The sequence below is a fragment of the Brassica oleracea genome, chromosome C4 (genome assembly GCF_000695525.1).
Source record: "Brassica oleracea var. oleracea cultivar TO1000 chromosome C4, BOL, whole genome shotgun sequence".
NCBI classification, from domain to species: Eukaryota; Viridiplantae; Streptophyta; class Magnoliopsida; order Brassicales; family Brassicaceae; genus Brassica; species Brassica oleracea.
The window spans coordinates 28353354-28368520 of NC_027751.1; the positions used below are offsets into that span (position 1 = coordinate 28353354).

General features: G+C 37.7%; 1 protein-coding gene and 1 pseudogene across 1 annotated transcript; one reads left to right on the forward strand and one right to left on the reverse strand.

The window, feature by feature from the left end:
* Positions 1 to 486: 486 nt before the first annotated feature.
* On the reverse strand, positions 487 to 6619 carry LOC106338570 (annotated as a pseudogene).
* Positions 6620 to 13210: 6591 nt separating this feature from the next.
* LOC106341843 (glucan endo-1,3-beta-glucosidase) lies at positions 13211 to 14616 on the forward strand. The gene is made up of 2 exons (XM_013780571.1): positions 13211 to 13369; positions 13466 to 14616. Exons 1-2 carry the CDS (start codon positions 13234 to 13236, stop codon positions 14425 to 14427), a joined length of 1098 nt encoding a protein of 365 aa, XP_013636025.1. The 5' UTR covers positions 13211 to 13233; the 3' UTR covers positions 14428 to 14616.
* The last annotated feature ends 551 nt before the right edge of the window (positions 14617 to 15167 follow it).

Sequence of the window (15167 nt, forward strand, 5' to 3'; positions counted from 1 at the left end):
GTCAACGAGACTCTTCGGCTAACGTCCAGGTTCGTCTGAACCAAGTGGTTCCTTCACGGTAAGGAGCAGGACGGCCGCGGCGCGATCCGGGCAGTCTGTTGGGTAAGGCTTATGCGCCAACTTGGTTCCAGCACGACCCAAGTCTTTGGACAGTTGAAGAATCCGTGCCTTAGAGAAATTTTGATCGTCAAAAATCAGGAACTGATCATACTGGCCGGCTGATCCATCAGTACGTTCATCGGGACACTCGGCTCGGATCAGACAGACCAAAAGGGAAAGACTATGGTCTGTCTCGGGTTCTTCTCGATCAAAGTGAGGTCTGGCTTGACCATCAGTCTTGGCTTGGCGAGTGGTGCGGGGAAGATGGGCTTCGGTTTGGTCGGTTCGATCGTCTGGATGTGGTTCCAGCCTTAGCTCCTTTCCAGACTTACGCGGGTCGATCCGGTACACGGCTCGGTCAGCTGCGCGAACCTCGGTCGGAATGATCTAATAGTCCTGAGCTCCATCCTGGACTGGTTCCATGTACTGATCCATGTACTGAGGTGCATCATTCCCTCCCTCTTCAACAGGATTGTCCACAAATCTGGATCATCTGCAAGAAAAGGAGATAAGTCAGAAACATTAAAGCTTGAAGAAATGTCATACTTACCTTGCAAATCAAGCTGATGAGCATTGTCATGGATTTTCCTAATGATCTGAAAAGGACCATCGACCCTAGGCATGAGTTTGGACTTTCTTTCTTCCGGAAATCGTTCCTTCCTAAGATGGACCCAAACAAGATCACCCTCTTCACCATCGACCTGAGGCATGAGTTTGGATTTCCTTTCTTCCGGGAAACGTTGCTTCCTCAAATGGGCCCAAACAAGATCACCCTCCTCAAAGAAAAACTTCTTTCGTTTCTTGTTTGCCTTTCTTGTGTACACCTCGGTTTTGGCTTCAATGTTGGCACGAACTGTCTCATACAACTTCTTGATCGTGTCTGCCTTTCTCTTGCCATATGTACTAACTCTTTCACTCAAAGGCAAAGGCAAAAGATCAAGTGGAGATAAGGGATTGAAACCGTAAACAACCTCAAAAGGAGAAAACTTGGTAGAAGAATGTAATGAATGATTGTAAGCAAATTCAACATGAGGCAAACATTCTTCCCAAAGTCTAAGATTTTTCTTAACCAATGATCTAAGCAATACAGACAAGGTCCGGTTAACAACCTCAGTTTGACCATCGGTTTGAGGATGACAAGTGGTGGAAAACATCAATCTAGTTCCTAGCTTAGACCATAACGTTTTCCAGAAATAACGAAGTAACTTAGCATCACGATCAGAAACAATGGTCTTAGGCATTCCGTGCAATCTAACAATTTCCCTAAAAAATAGATCAACCACTTGCACAACATCATCAGTCTTATGACAAGGTATGAAATGAGCCATCTTAGAGAATCTATCCACCCCCACAAAGATAGAATCTCGACCAGATTTAGACCTAGGCAATCCAAGCACAAAGTCCATAGATATGTCAACCCAAGGATGAGAAGGAATGGGAAGAGCGGAGTACAAACCTTGGTTTTTTGTTTTAGACTTGGCCTTCTTGCAAACCACACATCGGCCACAAATCAGTTCCACATCCTTCATCAAACCCGGCCAATAGAAGTGCTCATACACTACCTTGTGTGTTTTCTTAATCCCAAAGTGTCCCATAAGACCTCCTCCATGTGCTTCCCTGAGAAATAACTCCCTCAAAGAACATTGGGGGCACACACAAGCGGTTATCAAAGAATAAAAATCCAGAAGCTTGATAATACTTTCCATAAGCCGCCTTGGAACAATTTTTGAAAACTTCTTTGAAATCCGAATCAGTTGCACAAAGATCTTTGATAAATTCGAAACCAAGGAACTTTGTTTCAAGAGCTGAAAGGAGAACATACCTCCTAGACAAGGCATCAGCCACCACATTTTCCTTACCTTGTTTGTATTTGATCACATAAGGAAAAGTCTCAATGAATTCGACCCAACGGGCATGTCTTTTGTTCAACTTCTGCTGGCCCTTAAGGTGTTTCAAGGACTGATGATCCGTATGGATAACAAACTCCTTTGGCCAAAGATAATGCTGCCATGTTTGAAGAGCCATCACCAAAGCATTCAACTCATGGTCATAAGTGGGGTAGTTGAGCGTGGCTCCTCCAAGTTTCTCACTGAAATAAGCAATGAGTTTCCTGTCCTGCATTAGAACAACACCAATACCAACACCCGAGGAATCACATTCAATCTCAAAAGTCTTAGAGAAATCAGGAAGAGTAAGCAAAGGAGCTTGAGTTAACTTCCCTTTTAGGATTTGGAATGCCTCTTCTTGGGCTTTTTCCCACTTGAATCCAACGTTCTTCTTGATCACTTCAGTAACCGGAGCGGCTATGGTACTGAAGTTCTGAGCGAACCGTCTGTAGAAGCCGGCTAAGCCATGAAAACTCCTTACTTCGCCCACGGTCGTTGGACTTGGCCAGTCTCGGATGGCTTTGATCTTTTCCTCGTCCACTCTAAGTCCATCAGCACCTACAAAAAAGCCTAAGAACACCACGTGATATGTTCCAAAAGAACATTTTCCAAGATTTGCAAAAAGTTTTTCTTTCCTTAAAACCCCAAGAACAGATTTCAAGTGCATCTTATGATCATCAAGGTTTTTGCTGTAGATAAGAATATCATCAAAGTAGACAATCACGAAATGACCAATAAAAGACCTCAAGATATGAATAATCAAACGCATGAAATTTCTAGGTGCATTAGTAAGACCAAATGGCATGACAAGCCACTCATACAATCCTAGTTTCGTCTTAAATGCAGTTTTCCACTCATCACTTTCTTTCATTCTAATTTGGTGATAGCCACTTTTCAAATCAATCTTAGAGAACACTGACGAACCATGCAGTTCATCTAGCATGTCATCAAGCCTAGGGATGGGATGCCTATACTTTACCGTAATGTTGTTGATGGCACGGCAGTCCACACACATGCGCCAATATCCATCCTTTTTTGGCACAAGGAGGACATGCACAACACAAGGGCTAAGGCTCTCCCGGATGTAACCTTTCTCCAGTAGGTCACTAATCTGTCTCTGAAGTTCCTTGGTCTCCACCGGATTGATTTGATAGGCTGGCCGGTTTGGTAGAGATGCACCTGGAACAAAATCGATCTGATGTTCTATGCCTCGCACTGGTGGCAATCCTTTGGGGTTCTCATCAGGAAAAACATCAGAAAAGTCATGCAAAACATCTAACAAATCACTCGGAATCTCCGGTGCAGAGTCAGAAGAAGATGAGGCCATAAGAGATTCTTTATACACAAGTAAAAGAAATGGCTTTTGAGAGTAAAAAGATCTCTTAACCTGACTTTGTTTGATGAAGAAGTTGGAATTTCTGCGAGATGACTCAGGTTCGTCCGACTTAGACTCTTGGTCACGGTTCTTCTTAAGTTAAACCTGATCTTGGTGAACTTCCAATGGTGATAAAGGCACCCGTGTGATCTTCTTTCCCTTATGGTCAAAGGAGTGTCGGTTTGTGAAGCCATCATGCACGGCTCTCTTATCAAACTGCCATGGACGGCCCAAAAGGACATGACAAGCGTCCATAGGAAGAACATTGCAAACAACCTCATCCTCATATCGTCCAATGGTAAGAGGGATCGTGACTTGCTCCTTTACGTACTGTTCACCGGTTTCATTCAGCCATTCCAACCTGAAAGGTCGAGAAAGAGGTCAAGTAGCCAGCCCAAGTTTCCTGATAAGAGTATCACTAGCAACATTAGTACAACTCCCACCATCAATGATCAAAGAACAAACTTTTTCAGAGATAAACAACAAGAATGAACGAGATTCTCCCTTTGTTTTTTTCATTGGTTTTGGGTTGAACACTCAAGGAACGTCTAGTAACAAGTAGTGATCCATGAGCTGGGTAGTCAAATCTGTCTTCCACATCAAAGATCGGCTCAGAATCACTATCAAAGGTCGGGCCAAGGTTATGGTCCGTGTGGCCGTCCGTCTCGTCGGATATGGATCGTCCCAAGCCTTCCTAGCAACGAGTAATGGCCCGTGATGTGGGTAGTCAAAGGACTCGTCTTCTTCATCAAAGATAGAACCAAGATCTTCCTTGTCCTCCTGCTCGTCCTCGGACTCAACCTCTCCATTCTCCATGAGAATCATCACTCTTTGGTTCAGACATTTGTTTGCATAGTGTCCTAGACCTTGACACTTGAAGCATCTGATGTCTCTTGCACGGCTAGGATTCTCAATAGCTTTTCCTTTGTCAACACGAGCAGGAACATCAGTCTTTAAAGTTGTATTTGTTGTGCAGAAGACTTACCTTTGTCTTGATAACTTGGCTTAGGAGCAAAAGACGGTTTAGGAGTAAAGGCCGGCTTTGAGTAGCTCTTCCTTTTGACCTGTTGTTCGATCATGATGGCTTTGTGCAACATTTGTTCCACGGTTCCATACTCTTGAAGCTCCATACGGTCTTGGATGTCTCGGTTGAGGCCAGAGAGAAACCTAGCCATAGTAGCGTCCATGGGCTCGTCTACATCGGCCTTGATCATCAAAGTTTCCATCTCCTGGTGGTAGTCTTCCATGGTCTTGGTGCCTTGAAGCAAACGTCTAAGTTTCTGGTGGAGGTCCCTGTGATAGTGGGCAGGAACAAAACGTCTCCTCATCAGCATGGAAAGCTCGTCCCATGTCTCAATCGGTCTTTCGCCTGTTCTCCTCTTGTGGGTCACAACTTGATCATACCAATTAATAGCATAGCCGGAGAATTCAGTAACAGCTAGTCTAACTTTCTTAAGTTCATAAAAGTTTTGACAATCAAAAACATGTTCAATTTTTCTTTCTCATTAAAGGAAAACATCAAGATCATTTTTACCCTCAAAAGGTGGGATTTCAGTTTCAATCCTCCTAGGCTATCATCAATACGTCCATTTCTAGCAAAAGGATTGGTATCACCTGGTTCCTGGTTTCTGTGACCTCTCCTAGGTCGATTTGTGGATCGGATGTCGTCCTCATGAAAGTCCTCCTCTCGGATCTCATCATCAGACCGGTTCGGCCTCCTTGGGCGATCTCTTCTGGCTCTGGTTCGAGGACGCGGCTGTTGACTGTTCTGGATCTCGTCTAGCCTTAGATGGATATGCTCAAGACATGCGTTCATAAGGTTAGTAAAAGAATCGTTCAAGGCTCGCATATACAAGTTAGATAAACCGGCCACTGAGTTTCCGGGTCGGCTCCTTTCGTCTCCACTACTCATGGTTTCCTGAAAATTCTTTAAGACACGTAAAGTTAGATTAAAACCTCACACTCTCAAGTGTTTGATCTCGCTCACACACGTGTTTCTCTTAGATTTTTTTTTTGGTAATCACTCACAAGCCTTATACTCAAGGTTCTAAGAGATTTATTCAAGGAATCCCAGGGGACAAACTTTACGCAAACAAGGATTTTTTTTTTTTTTTGTAAGATAGATAGAAAAGAGAGAACTTTTGGTTTTGAAATCCGTTTTAACCACCTCAAAGGCTGGATTTCTCCTAAGCCAGCATGCTTTCTCTTCCACCACCAATCCACAAATCAAGCTCTTTGAAATCTTTTTTTTTTTTTTTTAAATCGTAGATCTTTTTTTTTTCTTTTTTTATACGTTTTCTAGTGGATGGTAATGAGGGGCCCGGATTTAAGATAAAAAGAAGAAGATGAAATGTTTATGAAATGGGATATGAGAAGATGAACAGACAATATCAGAAGAGTGGCTTTGATACCACTTTGATACGCCTTAGAAAGGATCACTCAACCGGATTGGAAAAGATATGAACTCCGAAATAGATCTGATGGATCGATGGGTCGCACAAAGGTGGCGGATTGGCCTTTGATATTCCCGAACCAGTTTGTTGCCGGATGTGATGCACCGGTCCAACAAAGAGGCGATCTTGAACCGTTGCTTGATATGCTCACAAGACCAACGGACAAGAAGAGTTTGCTTGGAGCTAACCACACTAAGGAAACAAGAAAAGTTCTTATCGAAGAACAAAGAGTAAAGACTCAAAAAGTTGAAAGAAAATGGAATGATTTTATTATGAGAAGTGTTTACATATTTACACTACTTGAGGAATAGAAAAAGACTTAAGAATGTATTAAAGACAAACTTTGGATGAGAAATTTAAAGACAATGTATTAAAACTCTTGGATCTCAGATCTGGTCAAAGAGACTCTTCGGCTAACGTCCAGGTTCGTCTGAACCAAGTGGTTCCTTCGCGGTAAGGAGCAGGACGGCCGCAGCGCGATCCGAGCAGTCTGTTGGGTAAGGCTCATGCGCCAACTTGGTTCCCGCACGACCCAAGTCTTTGGACAGTTGAAGAATCCGTGCCTTAGAGAAATTTTGATCGTCAAAGTTCAGGAACTGATCATAGTGGCCGGCTGATCCATCAGTACGTTCATCGGGACACTCGGCTCGAATCAGACGGACCAAAAGGGAAAGACTATGGTCTATCTCGGGTTCCTCTCGATCAAAGTGAGTTCTGGCTTGACCAATAGTCTTGGCTTGGCGAGTGGTGCGGGGATGACGGGCTTCAGTTCGGTCAGTTCGATCGTCTAGACGTGGTTCCAGCATTAGCTTCTTTGCGGACTTACACGGGTCGATCCGGTACACGGCTCAGTCAGTTGCGCGAACCTCGGTCGGAATGATCTGATAGTCTTGAGCTCTATCCTGGACTGGTTCCATGTACTGAGGCGCATCACTAAGTCTAGCGGACATAGCTAAGGCGATGATGCGACGGAGCGGCGAAGCTTTCATGACGATGGTCTCTTCTTTTTAGCATGTGGCAAAAACAATAGAGACGTGGCTTGCTTCCAATCGCAGAAAGTGGAAGACACGTGTTTAATTAATTTTCATCCTTATCTCTTGAATCTGGAGTTTGTCTTCTTTAATTTTATTGTTGGGCTTGTCCCATACTAAATATGTCTTATAAAAAACTGGCATTTATGGTTTTTAATATTAAAGATTGTCGACAAAAAAAAAAGTGCAAGGGAAATTGTTACGGCGGTGGACAGATCTAACAGCAGCAAGTTGTTCTTATACAGAGAATATTAAAATAATGTTGGAATGTGTAAGGGAAATTGTTATGGCGGTGGACAGATCTAACAGCAGCAAGTTGTTCATATACATATGACGTCTATTTTGTCGTCCAAAACTGAAGTTGACGGTGAGAAAAAATAATTGGCTGTTAATATCATTGCTCTACCCAAACCACGTCTCTTCATCATAGTAGTTTACTCGTTATAGTATTTATACTACGTTATTCGAATATACTCCAACGTTTACGTGTAGTGCAAAACTCACTCGTATGGTCTGAGTAGTGAGTACTATACTAAATTTTTAACTTTCATTTATTTGCATTCTGATTTTTGTAGCCTACTATGACGATTAGTAACTAATTAAGACTTGGTTGACAGTATAGTATTTTACAATACATTTAAGAGTACAGTAAAAACTCTATAAAATTAATAATGTTGTGACTATGCAATTTTATTAGTTTATAGAGTTATTAATTTACAATAAGTTTCTTTTTTAGATTTTTAGATTTTAGAGTATCTCTCTAATATAAAATAAAAATAATAATTAATTTTACTCTATATACATTAATTAAATTTTTGAAATTCCACTTTCATAGTATTTTTCTTATATTGTTTCGTGTATATAAAATATCTTCTATAAAATTTAATTATGGTTTTAAATATAACTTTACTAAATATTATCAAAATATATTGAATTGTTAAGAAATAATAGAGATAATATCATTTGAATATAAAAAACAAATACAATGTTTTATTTGTACATATATATAAAATGTATACACATATAAATTATTAATTTATGATTTTAATGAGACCATATATTTACACAGAGTTTTTCAAAAAAAAAAAAAATTTTCTTATTATTTTATCGATTTGTGTTATTTTGAGCCGACCCAACTCGGAACCAGAAAAATTTATTAATTTATAGTATTTATTAATTTATCGAGTATTAATTTATAGAGTTTCTACTGTATTCGTCAATTAAGACCATATGATTTTCTTTTCTTTTTCTGTTAAAGGGTAAATATCATTAATAACAAAAAGAGGATTAACAAACATAGATGATCTAGTTTATGTTAAATCTTGGCAAAAAGAAAGCTAAACAAGTGAGACCATATATTTATACAGAGTTTTCTAAAAAAATATTTTCTTATTATTTTATTGATGTGTGTTCTTTTTTGAGCCGACCCAACTCGAAACCGGAAGAATTTATTAATTTATAGTGTTTATTAATTTATAGAGTTTCTACTGTATTCGTTAATTAAGACCATATGATTTTCTTTTCTTTTTTTTTTTGCTAAAGGGTAAATATCATTAATAATGAAAAGAGGATTAACAAGCATAGCAGATCTAGTTTATGTTAAACCTTGGCAAAAAGAAAGCTAAACAAGGTAATAACAATGTTTCAGATGAGCAAAAAAAGTTAACACATCCACTTAGCCTTAAGGTTTAGGAAGACCAGGTGATTTTCAATTAGCTTTAACTCTTGGAAGTTTTGGAAAAATGTATCCAGTTTTATAGTTGTTTTTATTACAAACAATGAGAAAAATGTAAATAAAATATCTGAGTTTTATAGTTGTTTTTTATTACAAACCGCATGCAGAATCCAACATGCAGGAAATATTTGCGCGTAAATCCAGGGTCTAATTAAGAAGAATTTAATTTTTTTTTTAAATAGAAGAAGCATGTTCACTTATAATGATCGATGTTAACTAATGTTAACCTTCATCCAAAAATGATTTGGTAAAAAAAGTGATGGTAACAGATTTATTTGGACCACTAAAATTCTGGGTTTTTTGCAAATATGACTCAAAACTAAAAGTCAAATATAAAACTAATCCATGATTTTTTTTTAAACTTTCATTTGTCATATTTACCCCAAAAGTTCGGATTATTTACAAAAATGCAATTTTTTTCGAAAATAAGTTTTTTACTCTCTCATCCTCATCTTATTCAAGATTTACAATATTGTCATTACCATCAATACACCAACCACCATGAACAACCAATTTGAAGCTCTTAATGCACATAAAAATCGATTTTGACTCCGTTTATTTCATTTCTTATGAACTAAAAACTACATATTTTTCACTTTCTCTCTATATTTATCTAAAAAACCCAAGATTTTGATTTTAAATTTTTTAAGGATCATAGAACCATTAAAGCTCATGATTTGTGGTCATTAAGAAGTAGGTTGCTTTGGTGGTAAAGTGTGGCGTGGTTGGAGAAGCTAAACAAGTTATCTCATTGGTTAAAGCTATGAAATCATATTTTTTTTCTAGAACTGTCCGTCAGAAGACTTCCGTGTAAGTCTTCTCCGACGAGTAAATCGTCTGCCAGAAGACTTACATAGAAGTCGTCCGGATAAAATAAAATATTTAAATATTATTTTCAATTGCAAAAGTAACCTGAAACGACTTACATGGAAGTCGTCTAGAAAAAAAAATTAAATTTTATTTTTCTGTTAGACCACTTATGTGTAAGTCGTGTAGGAAAAATCAAATTTATGATACAATCCGGTCAAATGCAAAACTAACATGTTTATCCTAGACGACTTCCATGTAAGTTTTCTAGGAAAAGTCAAATTTCTGACACATAAAATCAATTGCAAAACTAACCTATGCATTGACAAGAAGACTCCTGTGTAAGTTTTTCGGACGACTTCCGTGGAAATCGTCTACGTCAACGTTTAATAAAATTTTTTTTTTTCGAAAACTATAAAGACTTTTTAACATTTTCTATTTAATTCATGTATATTACTCAATATTGGGGCTCATGAATGAAATTCATAACTTAATTGGTGATAATTATGAGGTTAACAACATTCATGCTTATTAATGTTTCTAGATGAGGAGAGAAGACTTCCTCAAAAGTCTTCTACGTTAGTTTTTATAAAATTTGTATTTTCAACTTTAAGATATATATTTTTAACTTTCAAAAGTGTTAAGTAACTTCAAGAATATCAATTCATAATAATGTATCTTCTTAGATCATAAGATATATTTTTTAACTTTCATGAAATTTGAAATTTTAATTTTCACTTAAAATTTGAATTTTCCGCTTAAATTTCCCTCTTGTATTTAAATTTTCCGCTTGAAATTTAAGTCTTCCGAAAAGTCTTCTGATAAGTAGTCTTCTAGAAGACTTCCGAGAAGACTTTTAGTGAAACTGTTATAGGTTTGAACTAATGTAATGTTTTATCTTTTGTGAATTTGACTAAGTTTTCTTGAGAAGTTTTCTCTATTAGTTGTAGTAAATTTGACTAAATTTTTGTGTTATTGTGTTTTGCTATTGAAGTTGTATAAATAACTTCAATAATGTCAAGTACTTTTGGCAAGGTAATATTGTAGACATGAACATATTTACCAATTTTGTTCATTAATATCTTCTCAAATTTACAAAAGAATTCACAACTAAAAGAGTACACATACAAATTACAAAACAGACCATAAACAAAACCATTATAGCTCATTCCTCCAGAAAGACAAGATTAGACTCCACTTGACATGGGAGAAGACTTTGGGAGAAGGCTTCCAGAAGACTTCCATGAAGTCGTCTAGTGCATTAAATGTTAGAAAAATTCCAAGAAGACTTCCCTGGAAGTCTTCCAAGTCTGTCTCAGATCTGAAAAATCGGTATATCCAAAAGCATTCAAATGGTTTCAAAACATAGAAAAACTTCAAAAATAAGATAAGAGCTTAAAACAATCAAAAGAATTTTTAAAAAGTAAGAGCTTTAAGCGACAAGAAGTTATCAAATAAGAAAGTATAATTTATTGTTCTACCTTTAAATGAGTGGAAGATGAGAACCATGTAATGAAAAACCTACAAAACAAGATGAATTAGTGAGAATGACATGAGACAAAAAAATGATAAATTGATATAAAGTTTGGTGTTTACAAAAAATGATAAATTGTAAAAAAGATAAGAGCTTTAAGCAACCAGAGGTTACCAAATCAAGAAAAATCAGACATATAACTTACCAAAACACTCAGATCTGAAATGAAAGAAGAGACATGAGAGAAAACTCTGCTAGAAGTCTTCTAGAAGACTTCCTGGAAGACTTCCAGAAGACTTCCTGGAAGACTTCCTGGAAGTCTTCTAGTGCATTAAATGTTAGAAGACTTTCGAGAAGACTTCCTTGGAAGCCTTCCACGTTTGTCTCAGATCTGAAAAAGTCTCAGATCTGAAAAACATGCATACCCAAAGCATTCAAATGGCTTCAAATATAGAAAAACTTCAAAAATAAGGTAAAAGCTTAAAACAACCAAAATAATTTTCAAAAGATAAGAGCTTTAAGCAACAATAGATTACCAAATAAGAAAATATGATTAATAGATCTACCTTCAAAGGAGTGGAAGATGAGAACCATGTAATGAAAAACCTACAAAAACAAAATAAACCAATGAGAAGACATGAAATAACTATAAATTGATATAAAATTTGGTGTTTTTAAGTTCAATGATTTTAAGGAGAGGTCGGAGAGTTTTAGAATGAGAAACATTACATTTTTGTTGCAGCCATTTGAGAGGAAGAAAGAGAATGTGTAAATTTTCTTTATAAAGGGAGACAAAAATTCTAATAAAGCAATTTTTCGATTCTTACTTGAAAGTCTTCTAGAAACAAAAATATTTTTAGCCGGAAACTAAAATATTTTTAGCGGGAGTTATAATACTTTCAAAGAAGTCTTCTAACTGATAAAATACTAATCACCAGAAGACTTCATGGAAGTAGACTAGGTCCTAAATATAAATCATAAACTCAAATAACAAATTAAATAGAAACAAACACTTCATTAAACTTAAAATGTGTTTAATATACACAAAACTAAACACATATATGTCAAAATTTTAATTTTTCAAAAAAATGTTAAGATTCCAAAATTTAACCCTAAGAATACATACAATATTACAACATATGTTGTCAAACCCTAAACTAAAAAATATCATGATTCACTACTTTAATTCATTTATGTTGAAAATAGTTCACCTTTATTATATTTTAATTTATATCACTTACAACTGTTTATAATTGCATGATTTCAATTTTTTCCCTATCAAAATACTTTTTACAAAATTTATAAATTATTTTTAAGATCTACTATATGAAAAGTCTTCTGTAGAATTTCAGAAGACTTACAAAAGCTCAGAAGACTTTACGGGGTTATATTCGTAAAAATGAATTAAGAGTTTTTGTTTGGTCACTAGTCCTTTGTGTTACTTTTGTATTTGATTCAAGTTAGAGATCCTTTTGGGGTTAAAATCAAGTTTTAAGTCATATTTGGCAAATTTCACTAAAACTTTTTTACGTAAATGTAACCGTTTAACAAATATGTAAAAGCCGTTAACATAAACAAATACGTAAATGTAATTTCTACATTGTATATTTGAATACATTTAGGTGTCACCGTGTACTGATAAATTTATCGCTATTTTTAGGCAACATTTTCCATTTTATCACCAGCTCCTACTATTTCTAACTATATGGTTCTGTAAAAATGTTATATAACATTAGTTGAATCGTTTTGAGAATCTGGTTATGAATCCGAGACATCTAGAACCTAACACTAATTTTGTGAGAGAATATCAATGGGTTTATTCGTTCTTGTGGATCTTTACTTCACCAAACTTTCATATGGATTGTACTTTAGTGTCTAAAGTATAAGGTGCCAGTGATGGCTCCAAGAATAGTCTAACCTTACACCATGATTAATCCGGGGTTCTTAGAGTGGGGTTCTTAACGGAAGTTAAGAAACTGTTTCTTAACTTCTGCTAAGAACCCATTCTAAAAACCCTGGGTTTATCATGCTCTTAATGGTCTAAAACGTATTACTAATAACGTAAAGGAAGCGAAGAGTTAATATTATAGTTCACACGAGATTAACGTATGATTAACGTCTCATAATGCGTGATCAAACCTATTACTAGAAAAACACAACCACTTAAATTTGAGTATTTAAAAAAACCGAATCATGCCATCTCATTTGACTCTTCAGTCTATGGGTATATTGACCCTAGCTATTGAAAGCTGTTTGTGTAGAGAACAGTCGTCGTAGACTTTTCAAACAAATATGTATTGAAGTATATTTGTTAAGGGCGTTGCATGCATTGACTGACTTGAACCCCGGACTCGCACTATAAATAGGCGCAGAATGGTACGATTCAAACATATAAAAAAAACTCAAAAGTATTATTTCATGAAAATGTCTGGGGTTAGGATGTTAGCATCATCACCAATGTTGCTGTTTCTTCTCAGCCTTCTAATGGCTTCCTACTTCGACACCACAGGTTTAGTCATCTTTTAAGCTTATGTAGCATCCATTAATTAATCATCTTCTATAACCCTATTGATTATATTTTATTGCATGACAATTTTATTACTAGCTGGACAAATCGGAGTATGCTTCGGGCAGATGGGAAATAACATACCAAATCCAGCGGAAGTTGTGGCTATGTTCAAGCAGTACAGCATCCCTCGAATGCGGATGTACGGTCCCAACCCTAACGCTCTCAACGCTCTCCGTGGCTCCAACATCGAGTTCATCCTCGACGTTCCCAATGGCGACTTAAAACGTCTCGCAGACAGCCAAGCGGAGGCCAACACATGGGTCCGCGACAACGTCCAGAAGTACAACGATGTCAGATTCAAGTACATCTCGGTCGGAAACGAGGTGAAACCAGGGGAGCCGGGGGCGGCGGCTCTCTTCCAGGCGATGCAGAACATTGATAGAGCGCTTTCCGCAGCACGCCTCAGCGATATCAAGGTCTCCACGACTACATTCATGGGAGCCTTCGCGGACACGTATCCTCCGTCGCGCGGACGATTCAAGGATGAGTATAGAAACTTTCTCCAACCGGTTATAGGTTTCTTGGTGAACAAGCGATCTCCTCTGCTCGTGAATATCTACACTTACTTCGGCTACATGAACCGCGACGTCTCTCTAGAATTCGCTCTGTTCCAACCGAATAGTAATAATGAATTCACTGACCCCAACAACCAGCTCCGTTACCAAAACTTCTTCGACGCCAATCTCGACTCAGTTTACGCGGCACTGGAGAAATCGGGCGGGGGGTCGTTGGATGTCGTGGTGTCGGAGAGCGGTTGGCCCACGCAGGGAGGACCCGGGGCAAGTGTGCCGAATGCGGAGGCTTATGTTAACAATTTGAGACTACATGTTAATAAGAATGGATCTCCGAAAAGGTCAGGGAAACCTATAGAGACTTACATATTCGCCATGTTCGATGAGAACGGGAAGCAGACGTCGCCTAATGATGAGTATGAGAAGTACTGGGGGATGTTTTCTCCTACTACTAGACAGCTTAAATATGGTGTCAAGTTCAACTAATCTCCTTGGAGAGACTTCTTGAAGAAGCAAGGGCGCGATGCGGTAAATCGTATTTGTCTATTTGAGGGTTTTTTTTATGTGTCTTAAAAATGTGTGAACTTGTTGTAATAATAAGGACTAATGAGCCTTGACCGTTGTTTTTACTTCGTATGTTTCAATAATGAATGAGAGTTGTTCGATTATAGTAAACAGTTTTTTTTAATATTTAGCTGAAACATTTAGACATGACAGAAGCCTAAGCAAAGCCATCATCAACAGCCGTCTATTTATGTCGTCCGAAACTGAAATCGACCGCAAGAATAAATTTATTTGGCTATTAATTAGGATAACTACACAATGCATATACTGGAAAATATTGGCAAAATGGGTCACTTTCGAGTTATAATTCGGGCTTTGGGCCGCGCAGAGTTTTAATTTGGCAAATGGGTCGCGTGTATTTGTGACCCTATGCGACTTGAAAGCAAAAGATGAAACGATCCTTACTCCAGCTGCGGAATATCGGAAATGCTACTCCTCTCTCGCACGTGAGAATTTCGGCGACTTTCCCGGTTCCCGAAAAACCCGGGTCATTAACTTCGTCGTCTTACCTGCACTGGGCGGTAAACGACCTTCTGGTAGATTCTTTTACTGTAAAAGTCTGAGAGGACTATTCGTCTTTCGACCTAGATCCACCAGTGTTCCCTAGCCTGTCGCAGCCGTTGGAGAATCTTCCCCGGCGATAATTAGACCCCAGACGACGC

What these genes read in the sequence shown, in the direction of transcription:
- LOC106341843 (XM_013780571.1), top strand. Translation starts at nt 13,234, where the DNA reads ATGGTACGATTCAAACATATAAAAAAAACTCAAAAGTATTATTTCATG. An exon ending in TTCCTACTTCGACACCACAG is followed by an intron (nt 13,370 to 13,465) that starts GTTTAGTCATCT and finishes TTTTATTACTAG; the next exon opens with CTGGACAAATCGGAGTATGC.